This window comes from Tursiops truncatus, chromosome 12 (assembly GCF_011762595.2).
Source record: "Tursiops truncatus isolate mTurTru1 chromosome 12, mTurTru1.mat.Y, whole genome shotgun sequence".
Lineage (NCBI taxonomy): Eukaryota > Metazoa > Chordata > Mammalia > Artiodactyla > Delphinidae > Tursiops > Tursiops truncatus.
Genome location: NC_047045.1, coordinates 11,799,619 through 11,817,932, shown reverse-complemented (window position 1 = coordinate 11,817,932; position 18,314 = coordinate 11,799,619). Strand labels below are relative to the sequence as shown.

General features: G+C 39.1%; 1 protein-coding gene across 4 annotated transcripts in view; it reads left to right on the top strand.

Annotated features, from left to right (window-relative positions):
- COL12A1 (collagen type XII alpha 1 chain) overlaps nucleotides 1–18,314 on the top strand; it is a 114,474-nt gene that overhangs the window by 72,415 nt on the left and 23,745 nt on the right. For all 4 annotated transcript variants that reach the window (XM_073789357.1, XM_073789356.1, XM_073789358.1 and 1 more), the window contains 8 exons: nucleotides 4,021–4,160; nucleotides 6,045–6,168; nucleotides 6,334–6,477; nucleotides 8,231–8,395; nucleotides 10,629–10,667; nucleotides 10,766–10,904; nucleotides 14,118–14,260; nucleotides 14,547–14,656. In XM_073789357.1, coding sequence (XP_073645458.1) covers nucleotides 4,021–4,160; nucleotides 6,045–6,168; nucleotides 6,334–6,477; nucleotides 8,231–8,395; nucleotides 10,629–10,667; nucleotides 10,766–10,904; nucleotides 14,118–14,260; nucleotides 14,547–14,656 — 1,004 coding nt within the window. The remainder of the gene's footprint in view (nucleotides 1–4,020; nucleotides 4,161–6,044; nucleotides 6,169–6,333; nucleotides 6,478–8,230; nucleotides 8,396–10,628; nucleotides 10,668–10,765; nucleotides 10,905–14,117; nucleotides 14,261–14,546; nucleotides 14,657–18,314) is intronic.

The following is an 18,314-nucleotide window of genomic DNA, read 5'->3' as shown; positions in this document are numbered from 1 at the left end:
CCACGCACCGCGATGAAGAGTGGCCTCCGCTCACCACAACTAGAGAAAGCCCTCGCACAGAAACGAAGACCCAACACAGCCAAAAATAAATTAATAAACAAACCAATGAACCGACATTAAAAAAAAAAAAAAAAAAAACCCCAGTGATAAACCACTCTGCCTCTTCAGCTGGAACTCCGTTTCCTCGATTTTGCAGATGAAGGTCTAGGGATGCCTTAAATAATCCATTGTCACACGGAGGGCATTTCTTTCTTGTGGCTGCTGGCATCAACAGGCACTGGGGACCTTTGGGGCTAAATTTGCAGCGTAACTCCTGGGCCTTTGGCTTTGGAATTCCTGGCTTCTGACCTAAGAAGGCCCTGGATTACACAAAGCTAAAATATTTCCATTCACCAAGGTTGGAGACATATTTGTCCCTTGTAGTAAACTGGTAAAAAGACATAGACTGAGCTATTTAGATTGGTCTCTCAGTAATTTGGGGCAATGCTCAGTGCTTCATCAAATTAAGTTTTAGCTAATTAACTACTGGTTTATTCTTTTCCCACATTCTGTTTCCAACATTTAATTGAAAGTATTTTTCTTTTCTCTTAGAAGGCTCTAGAACGTTATGGTTATTAAGCCTATTAAAGAAGTAAAATTAAAAGTGTATTATTATGGGATAAAATAGTAGTGTGTTTCTTTAGACTGTTGAAAGGAATTCAGTAAATATTTTTGGCTTAAAGACATGTTAAGCAAGACGAAAAGACAACCCTCAGAATGGGAGAAAATATTTGCAAACAAAGCAACTGACAAAGGATTAATCTCCAAAATATACAAGCAGCTCATGCAGCTCAATATCAAAAAAAACAAACAACCCAATCCTAAAATGGGCAGAAGACCTAAATAGACATTTCTCCAAAGAAGACATGCAGATGGCCAAGAGGCACATGAAAAGATGCTCAACATCACTAATCATTAGAGAAATGCAAAACAAAACTACAATGAGGTATCACTTCACACTGGTCAGAATGGCCATCATCCAAAAATCTACAAACAGTAAATGCTGGAGAGGGTGTGGAGAAAAGGAAACCCTCTTGCACTGTCGGTGGGAATGTAAATTGATACAGCCACTATGGAGACCAGTATGGAAGTTCCTTAAAAAACTAAAAATAGAACTACCATATGACCCAGCAATGCCAGTCCTGGGCATATACCCAGAGAAAACCATAATTCAAAAAGAGACATGTACCACAATGTTCATTGCAGCTATTTACAATACTGTTTACAATAGCCAGGACATGGAAGTAACCTAAATGTCCATCAACAGAGGAATGGATAAAGAAGCTGTGGTACGTATATACAATGGAAGGTTACTCAGCCATAAAAAGGAAATTGTGCCATTTGCAGAGGCGTGGATGGACCTAGAGACTGTCATACAGAGTGAAGTACGTCAGAAAGAGAAAAACAAATATCATATATTAACGCATCTATGTGGAATCTAGAAAAATAGTACAGATGAACCTATTTACAAAGCAGAAATTGAGACACAGACATAGAGAACGAACGTGTGGACACCAAGGTGGGGAAAGGGGGTGGGATAAATTGGGAGATTGGGATTTAACATATATACACTACTATGTATACAATAGATAACTAATTGAGAACCTACTGTATAGCACAGGGGGAAGAAAAAAGAAGGTACAATCTGTTTGTAGGGCCTATATTAAGTTCACCTTAAAAATGCATTCCACTATACAGTAGGTGCAGACAAATACTGTTTGATTCCACTTAAATGAAGTACCTAGAACAGTCAGATTCGTAGAGTCAGAAAGTACTTTGGTAGATGCCGGGGCAGGAGGGCAATGGGGGGTGGGGAGGGGGAATGGGGAGTTAGTGTTCAGTGGGGACAGAGTTTCAGTTGAGGAAGGTAAAAAATTAGGGAGCTGGATGATGGTAAGAGTTTCACAGCAATGTGAAGGTATTTACTGCCACTGAACTGTATAGTTAAATGTGGTTAAAATAGTTTGTTTTATATTATGTGGCTTTTACCACGATAAAAAAACATCTTAAAAAATGGATCATAAACCCACATATAATAATTAATCTATAAACCTTTGTGACCTGAAATTAGGCCAAGATTTCTTCCATATCACACCAAAAATGTGAGCAAAGAAATAACTGATAAATTGTACTTCATCAAAATTAAGAACTTCTCTTTGAACAACATTGTTAAGAGAATGAGAAGACAAGTCGCAGATTAGGAGAAAATATTTACAAACCACATAATCTGCTAAAATACTTATATCCGTATTACATAAATAATTCTCAAATCACAGTAATAAAAATACAAACAACCCAATTTTAATAAGTGAGGAAAAAATCTGAAAAGACATTTTACCAAAGAAGATGTGTGAATACTCAGTATCAGTCATTAGAGACATGCAAGCCAAAACCACAAGGAGACACCACTACACCTATTAGGATGTCTAAGATTAAAATGACCACGTGTTGGCAAAGACGTAGAGTACCTAGAACCGTCATGCGCCGCTGGTGGGAATGTAAAATGTAGAACTACACTGGAAACAGCTTGGCGGTTTCTTAAAGTTGAACATAAACCTACGGTACCACTCAGTCATTTCATTACAAGGTGCTAAACCAAGAGAAACGAAAGCATATGTTCCCACAAAGACTTCTACATGAATATTCATAGCAGTTTTATTTGTAAGAAAAAAAAAACCAGGTAATTGGAAAAAAACAGGAAGTGACCCAAATGTTCATGAAAAAGTGAAATAATAAGCAATAATGGAATAAATGGAATTCTTCTCGGCAAGAGAAAGGAACAAGCTACTGTTAAACACAACAGCATAGATGAATCTGCAAATGATGATGCTGGGTGCAAGATGCCTGAGGAAAAAAAAAAGATACTGTCTGATTCCATTTATATAAAATTCTGGAAAACTCAAATTAATCTATCATGTCAAAAGGAGATCAGTGATTTTCTGGGGATGGGAAGGGGTGTGGAGAGGACTGACAGGGAGAGACTATTATAAAAGGACACCAGTGAACTTTTGGGGGGCATGGATATGTTTGTTACCTTTTTGGTGGTAATGACTTACTTCTCTGGTGTATTCGTATTCCACAACATATAAGATTGTGAATTTTGAAAAAAAAAAGACATGTTAAGGTTTTTTTCTTCATAGGCTTTATTTTTTAGAGCAGTTTCAGGTTCACAGCAAATTTGAGCTGAAAGTACACAGGAGTCCTGACATGCCCTGCCCCCTCACATGCACAGCCTCCCTCCACTCTCAACATCCCCCCTGCCAACCTGGAGTGGGACGTTTGATACATCCTGTGAACCTATATTGCCACATCTTTATCACCCAAAGTCCATATTTACATTAGGGTTTATTCTTGGTGTTATACATTCTACACGGCAAGTTTTTATCACTAAAATGTTAAATTTTTATTTTCAGAATTTTTAGCTTTCAAGTCTGAAGATTCTAATTAAAGGTGTTTCTTTATTTTATTCCATCCCTTCCCTCCCTCCATATGATTCTAGTGGCCTAATTTAAAATGAAAAGACACCTTATCTACACCAAGTCTTTGATAATTATATACAAAAATCTCCAAACCCACTGAGGGCTCTTCTTAAGTTCTGAGCATGGTTGTTTTTTCACTTGATTTCCTCCTTAGTTATTGTTTGAAGCTCCTTGAAGAATCCCATGAGGAGGGAGCATATGTTTGCAGAATGACCAGATGGAGTAATTCCAGAGCAGAAATTGAGGGCCAGTTAGACTAGCGCTTTTCAGACTTCACTGGGCACGTGAATCACCTGGCACCTTGCTACTGTTGATTCGGTTGCAGGACATTTGGGGTGGGCCCCAGGACTCTGCATTTCTATCAGGCTCCCAGGCGATGCCGTTGCTGCTGAACCACACTTGGAGGAGTAGCAGGGTGTTAGATTACGTGTCTCAGTTGTGTAACTTCACTTAAATGAAAGAATTCATGAGATTTGGGGCTTCCTCTGTGTTTTTCCCCCAGTGTGCAAAGGGGCCAAGGCAGATATTGTATTCTTGACTGATGCCTCCTGGAGTATCGGGGATGATAATTTTAACAAAGTTGTAAAATTCATCTTCAATACTGTGGGAGCCTTTGATGAAATCAGTCCTGCTGGAATTCAGGTGGGTGTCGTTTCAAAGGTTATTCATCTGTAACGTCTTGCTCTTTCCTTTAAACTTTTAAGTAGAAAGACTTTTCAGTATAAACTCCATTTTGACTTTGTTATTTTCTCTTTTCTTTACACATAGACTTTTGGGAAGGACTTGGGTGCATATGATAAATAAAGAGAAAAATAAATATTCCTCTAGGTATTCTCTTGGCGAGATGATATTCCTGTTGCAGAATTTAGGGGAGTCTAGCTCTAACTTCCTGCTTAACTCTTTTGACAATGATACAGTTTCCTGAAAGGTCATTTTATGTTCTGGAAGTTAAATGCATTGTGATTGTTGTACCCGTTAAGTCAGGAGATTCAGTGATGGGTAGTGACTGGAGGGGCTGTGTGGAACCCTACTGCCCCCTCTATCATGACATTGCAGATATTACCTGAACCAGAAGAAGAAAGGCCATTGTTAACTCAAAGGGAAATTAATTTGTTTTCCTACAATGATAACTACCAATTATCTTGCTTTGGAATCACTCCAAATTTATTGCTTTTACTAGAGTGGGAACTTAGAAAAATTAATCCTTCCACCTCAAAGAATAATTCCTCGCTTAGCTCTGACCCACCAGTAAAGCTGAGAATCTCCTCCACTCCCAACATACCCCTGGACTCAGGGCCGGTGGCTCTGTTACTTACTACCTGGATTCTGCAACCTCGAAGACCCACTTCAATTCCACCCTTTCTGGAGAGGCTTCCTTGATAGTTTTAGGCATTTCAGACTCCTGAAGGGTTTTGTTTATGTTGCTGTTACGGCACGTGTCTCTTTATATTGTCAATATTTGTGTGATTCTCTTCTGTCTAAATCATTGACTCCTTAAGGCAAGAGACTGTATTGTGTTATTATTTTTCTGAATCCTCTTTCCCTTCCCATTTCTCTTGGTGAAGTTTCTTCTTTATTTAGGCAGGTACATCTTAGAGATGTTATGAAAATAAGAGATTTTTGACGTAAATCACAAATAATTTCATAAACAAATCATGTCTTCTTTTATGCAATAATGCTTTGTGGAATATGTTAAATTCCACATCCCCCAATAATTCTGTGGATGTTATTCCAACCCAAGAAGAGTAAAATGTCAGGCTAGTTACAGTCTTAAAGTGTGAGCAAGTAAGCCTTTTTTGAAATCCTTTTAGAAATTAAGATTTCTGATAAAAAATAAGAAAAAAAGCTACCATATTTTATTAACTTCTGTGTGCCAGCTACTTTGTATACATGATTCTCATTCCTTAAACTGGCCATAGAAGTAAGTATAATTATCTCCATTTTACTGATAAAAAACAAAGGCCCAGAGATGTTGGGAACCTACCCAATGTCACAAAGCTATTAACTGGCAGCACTAGGATTTGAGCCCATTGAATCCTGACTATAAAGCTTTTATTCTTTCCACTAAATCACACTGTCACTGAATTGGTGACGAGTGCTGATTATTATCACTCATGTGCCATTTTTATATTACAATGAAGAATAGATGTGGCCAGTGAGAAGGGTCAGTTGTCTGAGAAGCAATTGCTTAGCCAGTATTTGAGCTCAAGATGGTATGTTCTCATTTCTGATCTTGGAATCTCATTGCTCTCCAGCTTTACCCATCCCTTCTTACATCCTAGAGAATAAATACAGTGCATGTACATTATTCATATCAATTACTGACACTTTCATTGAAGATCAGAAATCAGAGAATTTAGTGAGACAACAGTAGTCAGTGTTATAATATTAGCTATAAAGAGCATACCATATTCTGTCAGGTCTAATAGACTTCTTTTTCCCATTATGCAGCTAGAAGAATCACTTGACAATTGAAACATTAAAAGAGGCGACTTACCCTCACCACCAAACCGCCTTTCCTTTCAGGTCTCATTTGTGCAGTACAGCGACGAGGTCAAGTCTGAGTTTAAGCTGAACACGTACAACGACAAGGCCCTGGCCCTCGGGGCCCTCCAGAATATCCGGTACAGAGGAGGAAACACAAGAACAGGTACAGTTCATCAGCGTGTACATAGACCTTTACTCTCCAAAGCCTTTGGAGTGATAGGCGGAGTGTAACTCTAACATTCAATTGCTTCTCGGTTGGGCGTGGCTAAGGGCACTTGGAGAGCTTCCACTGAGATGACACTAAAATGTTCCATGCCACATTCTATAGGCAAAGCTCTCACGTTTATCAAGGAGAAGGTCTTGACCTGGGAGAGTGGTATGAGGAAGAATGTCCCCAAGGTGCTGGTCGTGGTCACAGACGGTCGGTCACAGGACGAGGTCAAGAAGGCAGCTTTGGTCATCCAACAGTCAGGTAAGCACAAGCATACATTTAAAAAAAAATTTTATTAGAGTCTAGTTGATTTACAATGTTGCGTTAGTTTCAGGTGTACAGCAAAGTGATTCAGTTGTACATATACATATAGCCACTCTTTTTCAGATTCTTTTCCCATATAGGCCATTACTGAGTATTGAGTAGAGTTCCCTGTGCTATACAGCAGGTTCTTATTAGTTATCTGTTTTATATATAGTAATGTGTATGTGTCAATCCCTATCTCCCAGTTTGTCCCCCACCTCCTTACCCCCGGGTGACCGTAAGTTTGTTTTCCACATCACACGAGCTTAAGTCTGATGCCTCGTGATGGCACTCATTATTTTCACAGTTTCAAACGTCCAGGAATGATTGCAAAAGACCAACATTACTGATTTTACTTTAGTTTCTGTTTTACTCTGTATTCCGTACCCTTCTAATGTTAGTTTACATTTCATCATGGAATGGTTTGATAATTGCTCAGAAATGACATGGTGTATTCTTTGTATAAGACGTGCCTCAGGGTCAGTCCCCCATAGTGGCTGGAAGCCTACACAACAGCAGTAATGGGATGATCCTCGAGCAGGCTTCCTGCCATAGCATAAATGAGTCTTGATGCTGGTTCAGTCCTATGCAAGGAGAGGCATCGGTTTAGCACGTCCTGGCAGATGCAGATCCCAAACAGATTGCTGGAAGGTTCACTGCAAAGGAGCAGAGAGACCTCAGGGAGATATTGCTGGTGTAGATCTTGTCAATCAAACATGCTGAAAGCCTCCTTGTTACACTGCCCTTTGGATTAGGTATTCAGGACGATTAGAGATGAAACTAAGTCTTTATAGTTGCATGAACACCCCCAATCCTTCAGGCAGCGTCCAAGGTGGACATATTTTAGAGAGAATTCTATGCTATGCATGATTTATTGTGGTGTAAATCGTAAAGTCCTTCGTTACATGGAATTTGTCATCTGCACATACATGGGTCTTTGGCTAAAAGTGAGTCATGACTAGTGCTAAGTCATACTGTGTCTTCTTACAACAGAGATTGTTCTATGCACTGATCTTTTTATAAGTTGTTGCTGTTACATTATGCACTTTGAGCAGATTCCTGTATATTTTAGGCTCCTTTGTGATTTAACTTTGGGGTTATGAATGCTTGCTTCTCAAGTTACCTTATTTATATCTAATTATGTAACTAATTCTACTGTTGAATTAAGCTTTTGGAGTGAAAACTTTGTTTATTTGTATTAGCCTAAATAAGTGAAAGTTTATTGCCAGTGGGACTTGTAGATTCCATTTTGAAAGTGGTCACAGTGCTGACTTTGAGCCTGAGTTTATTGAGTAAATCAGTTTCAGGAATTCAGAGTTTAAAATGAGCCCATTGTTGGTTTCTGAGGCACATGAGCTTGAAATGTTAATGTTGCCTAAGACAGCTGCAGAATGAATGGGTATATTAGGACTGTGGATGTGTGGAAGGAAATGAGTACCACATTAAGTCATTCTGCTATTAAAATGTTCATCTTTTAATTGTTAAGACTTTATTTTAGGAAATCCAATTAATTGAATTTTATAAGCCAGAAAGTAGGAAGACCTGGAAAAAGTACATGTTCATTAAAGAGAGTTTATGTCAATTAAAAGAACTTGTTGCATTAGCTGAGAAAATATGGCATCATTTCTGATAAGATTTTGTTTTGAATTGTTTAAACCATAAAGGATGGAAAAAAGGATGTGTAATTCTCTCTATAAACACTGCTCTGCAGGGTTCAGTGTCTTTGTAGTTGGCGTGGCTGACGTCGACTACAACGAACTTGCCAACATAGCCAGCAAACCTAGCGAGCGGCACGTGTTCATTGTGGACGACTTTGAATCTTTTGAGAAGATAGAGGACAACCTCATCACATTCGTCTGTGAAACTGCCACTTCAAGTAAGTCATGACCCACATGGGTCCATAGTCTCAGTTGTTTTGCAAAAGTAACTACTGAGCAGACCAGGGGTCCCCAACCCCTGGGCCGCGGACTGGGACTGGTCCACAGCCTGTTAGGAACTGGACCGCACAGCAGGAGGTGAGCGGCGGGTGAGTGAGCGAAACTTCGTCTGTATTTACAGCCGCTCCCCATTGCTTGCATCACCACCTGAACCGCCACCGCCCGCCGTCCGTGGAAAAATTGTCTTTCACGAAACCAATCCCCGGTACCGAAAAGGTTGGGGACCGCTGGGGTAGACCGTTCCCTATCCTATACGAGATCAAGTCCGTGCATAAACAGATCCTGGGAAACCACTTGAGAACCTGATGAATCACTGTTCCTATTGAGATCATGCTAACTGTGTGCTTGTCAGAGGTCCATTTTTAGCCTTGAAGACGTAATGTTCCTTGTATGGAAATAAAGTGTTTGAATATATCCTTTTCCCACCGTCCCAATGCCTGTGACATTTGAGAAAATTAATCTTCAACTTAGAAATGCATTTATAGAAGCATTCCGTGGGATGAAGTTTTTTCCCTGTTAGCAATCAATTGGTATTTGTTCCGTCAACATCCGTGTTTCAGGAGAGCCACGAGAAAACTGACTTGTGTGAGTGTGCACTGTAGAAATTCACTTGGTTCCCACTTGTTTACTTGGGTGTAGACTTTTCATATTATACCGAGACCTCAAGCTCAACTCTTAAAATACAGTGAAGGACAAAAGATTGATTACCGAAGTTGGTTTGTTCCTCTTCTCCATCCATGAACTCTGAGTCTTGGGGTCTTAGATTATGGAGACAGTTGCGTGGCTGGTCTAGACCCCTGATCCCAGGCAGGGCTGTGCTTTTTAAGTGTTATGTTTTACCCTATGAAACATTATATTGAGATCTCAGAACTCGGGTTGGAGGCGGCAGTAGTAAACAAACGTCGGTGGTTTACCGTAAAACTTCGCCGAAGCTCAGAATGGAATCACACTAGTGCAAGTGAGCAGGGAGCAGCAGCTGCCCCCTCCATTCCACGAGGTCCCGGATGCAGCCCTGTGCTGCCCCAGCTCCAGGGCCCAGGGTGAGACCCGCTGTACACCTGCCACTGTGAGGTTTGGTGGCCAGTGTGAGCCTCCATGGCTTGGCAGAGAAGACTGGGTGACGACAAACGCCTCCTGCCCTTGCACAAATCTGAAGTTTCCTGGGAGAAAAGTTCTTTTTTTTTTAGATTTCTATTTTTTTTTTCACAACTCACACACACACTGTATTTTATTTTTACAAGAGATAAATCAACTGACACCAAGCATTGTAAATGGATGACCACAACAAAAGCAACAATGATTGCAATTACCAAACACGAAGCACACTCACCCTATGTCATAATATTGACATTCAGTCCAGTGATCCTCCACTGTAACAGCTCCTTTACTTTGCAGTGAAAATTGATTTGTATATTTTTCACCTCTGAGTCCTTGTGGGATTTTTTTTTTTATTCAAACAGAAAGTCACAAAAATTATAATCATCCTCATCAGTAAAAGTTCTTTAATCTATTGAAAAACATCTATAAATTTCCCCCCTCTAATTCAATCTTACCATTCTTTTTTTTTTTTTTTTTTAATTTATTTTTGGCTGCGGTGGGTCTTTGTTGCTGTGTGCAGGCTTTCTCTAGTTGCGGCGAGCCGGGGCCACTCCTTGTTGCGGTGTGCGGCTTCTCATTGCAGTGGCTTCTCTTGTTGCGGAGCACGCGCTCTAGGCGCATGGGCTTCGGTAGTTGTAGCACGCGAGCTCAGTAGCTGTGGCTCGCAGGCTGCAGAGCGCAGGCTCAGCAGTTGTGGCTCACGGGCCCAGTTGCTCCGCGGCATGTGGGATCCTCCCGGACCAGGGCTCGAACCTGTGTCCCCCGCATTGGCAGACGGATTCTTAACCACTGCACCACCAGGGAAGCCCCAATCTTACCATTCTTAAGAACATTGTAAAATTCCAGCTGGACTGGAGAATGTCCAGAAAACATGGCCACACTGGTCAGTAGTATAATTTCACGTACACGTGGAAAGTCTACACAAAATAACTCAGAAGAGGTTAGATTGATAATGTTTTATAAATGAATGAACAGGTTTGTTACTTGATGTATGTACGCAGGTGCTTTCTGTGCGTGTATAATGTTTGTATACCTTGTTGGTGAATCATACTTAAAGAACACTGTGCTTTGCAGGTTGTCCTCTCATTTATTTGGATGGCTACACCTCACCAGGTAAGCGTTCATACTCGGGCTAATTTATTTCAGGATTTCAAGCAATAAGATAATTAAAATGACCTCATTTCAATATATATATTTTTTCTGATGTACAGGTTTTAAGATGCTTGAAGCATACAACCTGACAGAAAAGAATTTTGCTTTTGTGCAAGGAGTCTCTTTGGAGTCAGGGTCTTTTCCCAGCCACTCGTCTTACAGGCTTCAGAAGAACGCCTTTGTGAATCAGCCTACAGCGTGAGTGTGACAACAGGAGTTCCCTTTCTTACCACGGGCCAGATGCTTTTTTGAGGCTTGGAATCTTTGCTGATGTCTTAGAACCCTGGTATTTTAGAATTGAGTCCTATGGGTGACCTGGTTTAGTTTCCTTAAGTACAGTTGGGTTAACTGCGTTCCATTGGGTCACACGGGAGACTAGGACTCAAGCTTGCTACTCTGAGACCCAAGAATCTCATCCTGTGTCTGCCATATGATGGATTACTGATCCTTTTGAATTTAAGTCTAGGATTATAGTTACGCTGCTAAGAGAGGTCGTTTAAACAGGGAGGCAACTTCTTCTTTTGAACGTTTCTCCCTTGGTGCAGAGGGACTGCATGGAATCAACGCAGAATGAGAAGAGGAATTCTCCCCAGTGTTTCCGACTCCACAAGATGAAAGACTGCAGTGGCCTTGCTTGTCCATGATCTGTGATCTGACAGGCAGCAGTTAGTTTTATTAAAATTATTTTATTTCATATATTTTTTGCGGTACGTGGGCCTCACACTGCTGTGGCCTCTCCCGTCGCGGAGCACAGGCTCCGGACGTGCAGGCTCAGCGGCCATGGCTCACGGGCCCAGCCGCTCTGCGGCATGTGGGATCTTCCCGGACCGGGGCACAAACCCGTGTCCCCTGCATTGGCAGGCGGACTCTCAACCACTGCGCCACCAGGGAAGCCCTTGACAGATCTCTTTTTTAAAAGGCTGAGCAAAAGAAGCTAAACACAAAATAGTATATTCCATGGTTCCTACTATATAGAGTTCAAAATCAGGCAAACTAACCTATGGTGTTAGAAGTTAGGATAGTATAGTTACCTTTGTAGGGAATGGGGGAAACTGGACAAGGGTACATAGGAAGCTACTAGGCTACTACAACAGGTTATGTCCTATTTCTTAATCTGAATGCTGGTTAGATGGTTTTTTTTTTTTTTTTTTTTTTTTTTTTTTGCGGTATGCGGGCCTCTCACTGTTGTGGCCTCTCCCGTTGCGGAGCACAGGCTCCGGACGCTCAGGCTCAGCGGCCATGGCTCACAGGCCCAGCCGCTCCGCGACATGTGGGATCTTCCCGGACCGGGGCACGAACCCGTGTCCCCTGCATCGGCAGGCGGACTCTCACCCACTGCACCACCAGGGAAGCCCAACAGTTAGTTTTTATTGGCTGGTGCTCTGGCAATCTGTTGGGTAGCTCTAGATGTTGGTTATTTTACTTGATGAAAGTTTGTACCAGGGTCCAATAACCAAAATATGTACTTTTTATTTATTAGAATGAAAACACTTGAATGTCAAAAAATATGTGTTTGGCATCTTATGGAGGGAAAAGAACAAGAAGAAATAAAGTTTTCCGAAACTTAGGACAGGGTCAGCCAATGATGCCTGAAATTTGAAATGCTCTGAGAAAGCTGACGGAAAATTCAGAGTAAAACCAAAGTTCATTTCTTTTAAGGAAGCACAGATTGTATTGTAGTGTGACCACACTGTGAGTTCCTAACTCTTTTATGGTTAACCACACTGGTTCGCAGTTTTAGGTTTATCAATGAACCTAAGTACCCAGGATGTAACTCTGTCACCTCAAGATGTGATTCCTACATTTTAACTTATGACAGACCACTGTCCTCTTAAGATTAAGAACTTGTGGCTGAAAGAGGCATAAATGCAATTAAATAATTTTTTTCCTAATCACTCATTAACTAAAAAAGGAGAAAAATGGGCTAGGTGAGAAATGAATTAATATGGAGAAATTATTTTTAATGTGGAATATTATGAAGATGGTCAGTTTATGGACATACAAAAGGCATCGTGTCAGCTTGCCCAGAACATATGCTTTAAGAAGTAGGGCATTACAGAGTATTGAGTAGAGTTCCCTGTGCTATACATATGGGAAAAGAATCTAAAAAAGAGTGGATATGTATATGTATAACTGATTCACTTTGCTGTACAGCAGAAAGTAGCACCACATTGTAAATCAACTATACTCGAATAAAAATTAAAAAAAGAAAAAGTAGGGCAGCGTTATATTCCAGAAGTACTAGCAGTGTGGTACTAGGACACGAAACCTCAAGAGACGGTCTGTGCCCTCTGTCAAAATCCATGGAGGAGTTGCTTCTCTTCTGTCCAAGAGCTGATTTTTTTTGTTAAACATCTTTATTGGAGTATAATTGCTTTACAATGGTGTGTTAGTTTCTGCTGTATAACAAAGTGAAGCAGCTATACATATACATATATCCCCATATCACCTCCCTCTTGCGTCTCCCTCCCACCTTCCCTATTCCACTCCTCTAGGTGGTCACAAAGCACCGAGCTGATCTCCCTGTGCTATGTGGCCGCTTCCCACTAGCTATCTATTTTACATTTGGTAGTGTATATATGTCCCTGCCACTCTCTCACTCCCAGCTTACCCTTCCCCCTCCCCGTGTCCTCTAGTCCATTCCAAGAGCTGATTATTAAGCCCCTTTTCCTACCTTCAGGAAGATAGTGCTATTAAATGGTCTCAGACAAAAAACCATTAATTCTGCTTCAGAGATTCCCCCAGAACAATGACTGACTCAACCCTAGAAGGACACATGGGGCCACATTTTACGTCTAACAGCCTTAGAGCCAAGAAACATTTCCTTTTAATTGAATCACAATGTACGTGGCCATAAAATCTATTATTGGTTTTGTTTCGGGGAACATGTGACCTTCTGGAGATTATTTGATTTACTTGATTTTAAGAGAGGACTAGGGAAGTGTAAAAACTATTAGATACAGGGAGGGCGCAATTAAAGCCTTAAGCCATCTTGTTTATGACCTCATACTCCTGATGTTGGAAATTAAATATATTTAGTAAGATTTACTCTCTTTAAATTACGTCCCTAGATACAAGTTTTATCACCCTAAAATCATTATATAGTTTTATAATTATCCATGTGCTTAGAAAAAATGATTTATTACCAGTAGGATGAAAGACCACTTGGCAATTTCCCAGACTTTTGTGACTTTATCCGATTATAAATCATCTATTACTGCTTACATAATGGGTCTTTAGCGTTTGCTATTTTGAGGTCATTCTTAAATTTTCCCCTTCTAATATGTAGCCAGATTATTATAAATGGCTTCTAATACTACTCATGATGAGATTCGAGCCCAAAGATTTAAAATATCCTCTATTTCTGGTGAGAAATCCTTATTAATTAATTAATTTTGTTTCATCCAACAGAGATCTACATCCCAATGGCCTCCCCACTTCGTATACGATTATATTACTATTCAGACTTCTCCCAGAAACTCCCAATGACCCTTTCGCAATTTGGCAGATCACAGACAGAGACTACAAACCACAAGTTGGGGTGATTGCAGATCGTAAGGATTATAATTTATCTTATTTTAAGGCACATGCATGCATATTTTTGATTATGTTTTTCCTTTTCTCTTTCTTTAAGAACCTTCTGGATATATATATATATATTTACTTGATTATGCTTTTATGTTTAAAGTTTTAAAAATATATCAGTAAATATTTGAATTACATTTTATCTTAACTGAAATTATTAATTTTTTTAGAGAATTCTCCAACAAGAATTATTTAATACTTTCAATATAGAGTGTCCATGCATTTGATTTAATAACAATTATGTGTTGATTACAGCTTCTAGCAAGACATTATCATTCTTTAACAAGGATACAAGGGGTGAGGTACAAACTATTACATTTGACACAGAGGAAGTGAAGACATTATTCTATGGAAGTTTTCATAAGGTAAAAACGTAAGATTATAGAAAAATAAATATTTATAGAAAAAAGTTATTTGTAGAAAAACGTATATGACTTAAAATTTAAACTAATTTAATTTATTATTTATTAAAATGTCATGTTAAACTGGTGGAAACATAGCCATGTCTTTTAAAAATAATACCTTATTTCAAAGAATTTGATTAATTCAGAGAAGGAAATTTAAAACGATAATTCTGCTAACCATGAGATAACTACTATTAACATTTCAATGTATTTTCAATGCTAATGTCTTTTCAGAATGAGTCGTGTAGTATATACAATATTGTATGCCCATTTTTCTACCTACCATTTTACTTTGAACCTTTATGTCATTTTGTTTCAAAAGCTTAATTTTTGTGGATTGTATTTAATTGATCAAATTATTTATTCTTTTATAGAGAATAGTAAGCTGCTTCTACCTGCTTGTTTATTGAAAAGTTACAAACATGCCAGTCCAAAAGTTATCATTAACTATCAAAATAATTAAGATAACTGTTTACTAAATTAACTTCTGCATGAACACATTTACAACTTCTCTAAAAAAATCTTATTAAAAGTTCTAAGATAAATTCTTAGGGGATTATCTATTCTTGATGATCTTAATTTTTAAAATCTCAACATCGAGGATAAATAGAAACTTGCTGTCAGGAAAATTAACTTACAGATAAGAGTGCTGAAGTTGGCAGCGTTAGAAATGAAAAGCACCGTCTAGGTTAGGAGTGGATTTTTTTTTTTTTTTTTTTTTTTTTGCGGAACGCGGGTCTCTCACTGTTGTGGCCTCTCCCATTGCGGAGCGCAGGCTCAGCGGCCATGGCTCCCGGGCCCAGCCGCTCCGAGGCATGTGGGACCTTCCCAGACCGGGGCACGAACCCGTGTCCCCTGCATCGGCAGGCGGACTCTCAACCACTGCGCCACCAGGGGAGCCCAGGAGTGGACTTTTTAATGGAATTTCTTCATCCACTGGATCAAGTTAACAGGAGGAAGACTACTTGTCGTGCAAGTGGTCTAAAATTTCCCCAGTGTAGCTCTCAGAAAGTTAGTCCCCATACACAGAAGACAAATATTTCTGGTTCAATGTGATTCTCAAGTGAAAATGGAAGAACGACCCTGTGCTTGGGTAGATTTAGCTGAATTTCTTGCTGATTCCCTTCCTGAGAATCTTGGCTTCTTTCCAGAATGTTCTTCTTATTCATGAATCAGATTCTTGGTGAGGATGACAAGGGACTCTCTTCATGGGGCTTGGAGAGGCCTCAGCAGGCACATTAGTGAGAAGCAAAAAGCAATGATGGAAAAACAGAGATCTCTGAGAATAAAGGCCTATTTGCTTAACAGTTTACAGACTTTCCTGGTAAGGTCCAGCAAAATAAATGCCTCATTGGGAAAGCAGATTCTAGACGGATATTACTGGCTTCAACTTCTCCTTGTCCGATAATAGATGTTGAATCTGGCAAAGTTCTTAGGAACTTTTTTTTGGCTCCTTGATACACCTATTAAACTTACGCTTGAATAACTCGCCCAAAAAGACTATTTTATTTTTCTTCCATACCCACTGAAGATATTAGAAATTCAGCCCTCTATTAACCAACGGATAACCGTTTAGGAGCTATTATTAATAATATAACTATTATTAATTTCCAACTTTCATTGAATGCTTCATTTTACTGAGCAAAATAAGGCAGTATTTTGAAGAGGTCAAGAGTGACAGTCATTAATTATTGCAAATCAAGATAATTATTTTTTGACATTCCCTTCTTAAATTGGCTTTATAGAGAGAGGTATTTGTATTCTTAGGTTTTACATAATGCCTCTTCTTTCCTGTTCTCACAAGTGTTCTTTTCTCCTCAAATTCTCTACCTTCTTTTTGCATAATGTCTTTCTTTGTTTTTACTTCCTCCTCTACTTTTTCATTATACTGTTTTCCCTCCTTCATTACCCCACACCGTTCTTCTGACCTACTCTCATTTATCCTATCTATTCAAGTACCAAGTGCGATCACTATTGGCTACTTACATTCCACTGATCCAAGGATTCGAACACTCTTCTCTCATTTTCCATGTAATTCGGGAACTGAAGTTCTTCAATCCTTGAGATAAGAACAAGTAGTTCTCTGATAGCAGCAAATTAGTGAGAATAACATACAGGGGGCTCTTGGGAGAGATGGGGGTAGCTTAAGTAAGGAATGGCAGACAACTACTGCTTCTGGAGAATTCTCTTGAAGCGTTTTCTATGTCTCCATTCCTGTTGTAACAGATGACATAGATTCAAGAGAGAGATTTCTAATGAGACAAAGAAGTGGAATAGATGACAAATAAGGTTTTAGGGAATGGGAGACCTTGGGAAGGGTGATGAGTTTACAAGGGTGTTCCTATTTCTTTCTACTGGTCTGTGACCAACAATGCTTCCCAGTTGGGAAAGAGTCCCTAAATACTTGGGACAATTGTAACAGATGACATAGATTCAAGAGAGAAATTTGTAATGCGACAAAGAGGCAGAATAGATGAAAAATAAGGCTTTAGGGAATGGCAGACCTTGGGAAGGGTGATGAGTTGACAAGAGTGTTCCTATTTCTTTCTACTGGTCTGTGACCAACAATCCTTCCCAGTTGGGAAAGAGTCCCTAAATACTTGGGACAATGGTCTCCAGATAAAAGCCACTCTGAAATGTAATTATGCGTGTGTTTAAAATGCAATGAAACACACTGAAGAGATTGTAGCAAAGTATATTTTTAGCATGTGTTTCTTTCTGGTTAGCATTGAATGACAAGTGTATTTGGAATAACTTTGTTTCAAAAATTGAAAGTTTTGATTTTGAAATAGTTTTTCTGGATACGATGATTTTTCAAATAGTTTGTGAATGTTTGCTTCTCAGATTGTTCATATAAGAGCCAACAAATAAGTTTTAGTTCTTATTAGATAATAAATATCTTGGGAATGTTTGTATGGTGTTCTTCTTGAATTTAGTATTAGATGATTGCCCTAGGGGTATTTAAAATTATTTTTAGTAAGCCATATATCACTTTTATATAAAAGCAATATATAATTCATACTTACCACTTATAGATGCACTAAATTAGTGTTTTGGTGGTGATTCTATGTGGAAAAAAATATTTACTGCTTAAAAAAATCTCTAGAGATTGTCTTATGCTTATTTACTCAAAGCATTTAAGGGAATTTCTGTTCCTTAACTTGGAGCCAAACTTTTCAAAGTAATCATCATGGGCTTACTTGAGTATTTGGGCTGTGATAAGTGGAAACTATGAGTATAACTATAAAGTCAAAGATTACCCACAGCCATTCTTTACATGACTGAAATACAGATGTTTTCTTAATTATCCGTACTAATGGATTTTTTGAGATTCTGAGTGTCTTCAATATCAGATAAAAAACTAAATCAACAAGATTCTTTTCTTATAAGGAAATTGAATCTTGAATCTATTGATTTCCAGAGCTGAATCTCTATAAAAGACACGTGCCAGCTCTTTCCTATGTTAGGTATCTACATGGTGTGTAAGATCTTTTTGGCAGGGATTAGGGACTAACAAATTAAAAATGGAATTTAGCGAAATCAGTGGAAGACATTCGAGGCTCCTTTGTCCTGAGTATAATAATATATTAATGATTTATTTACTTGTATTTGAATAGCT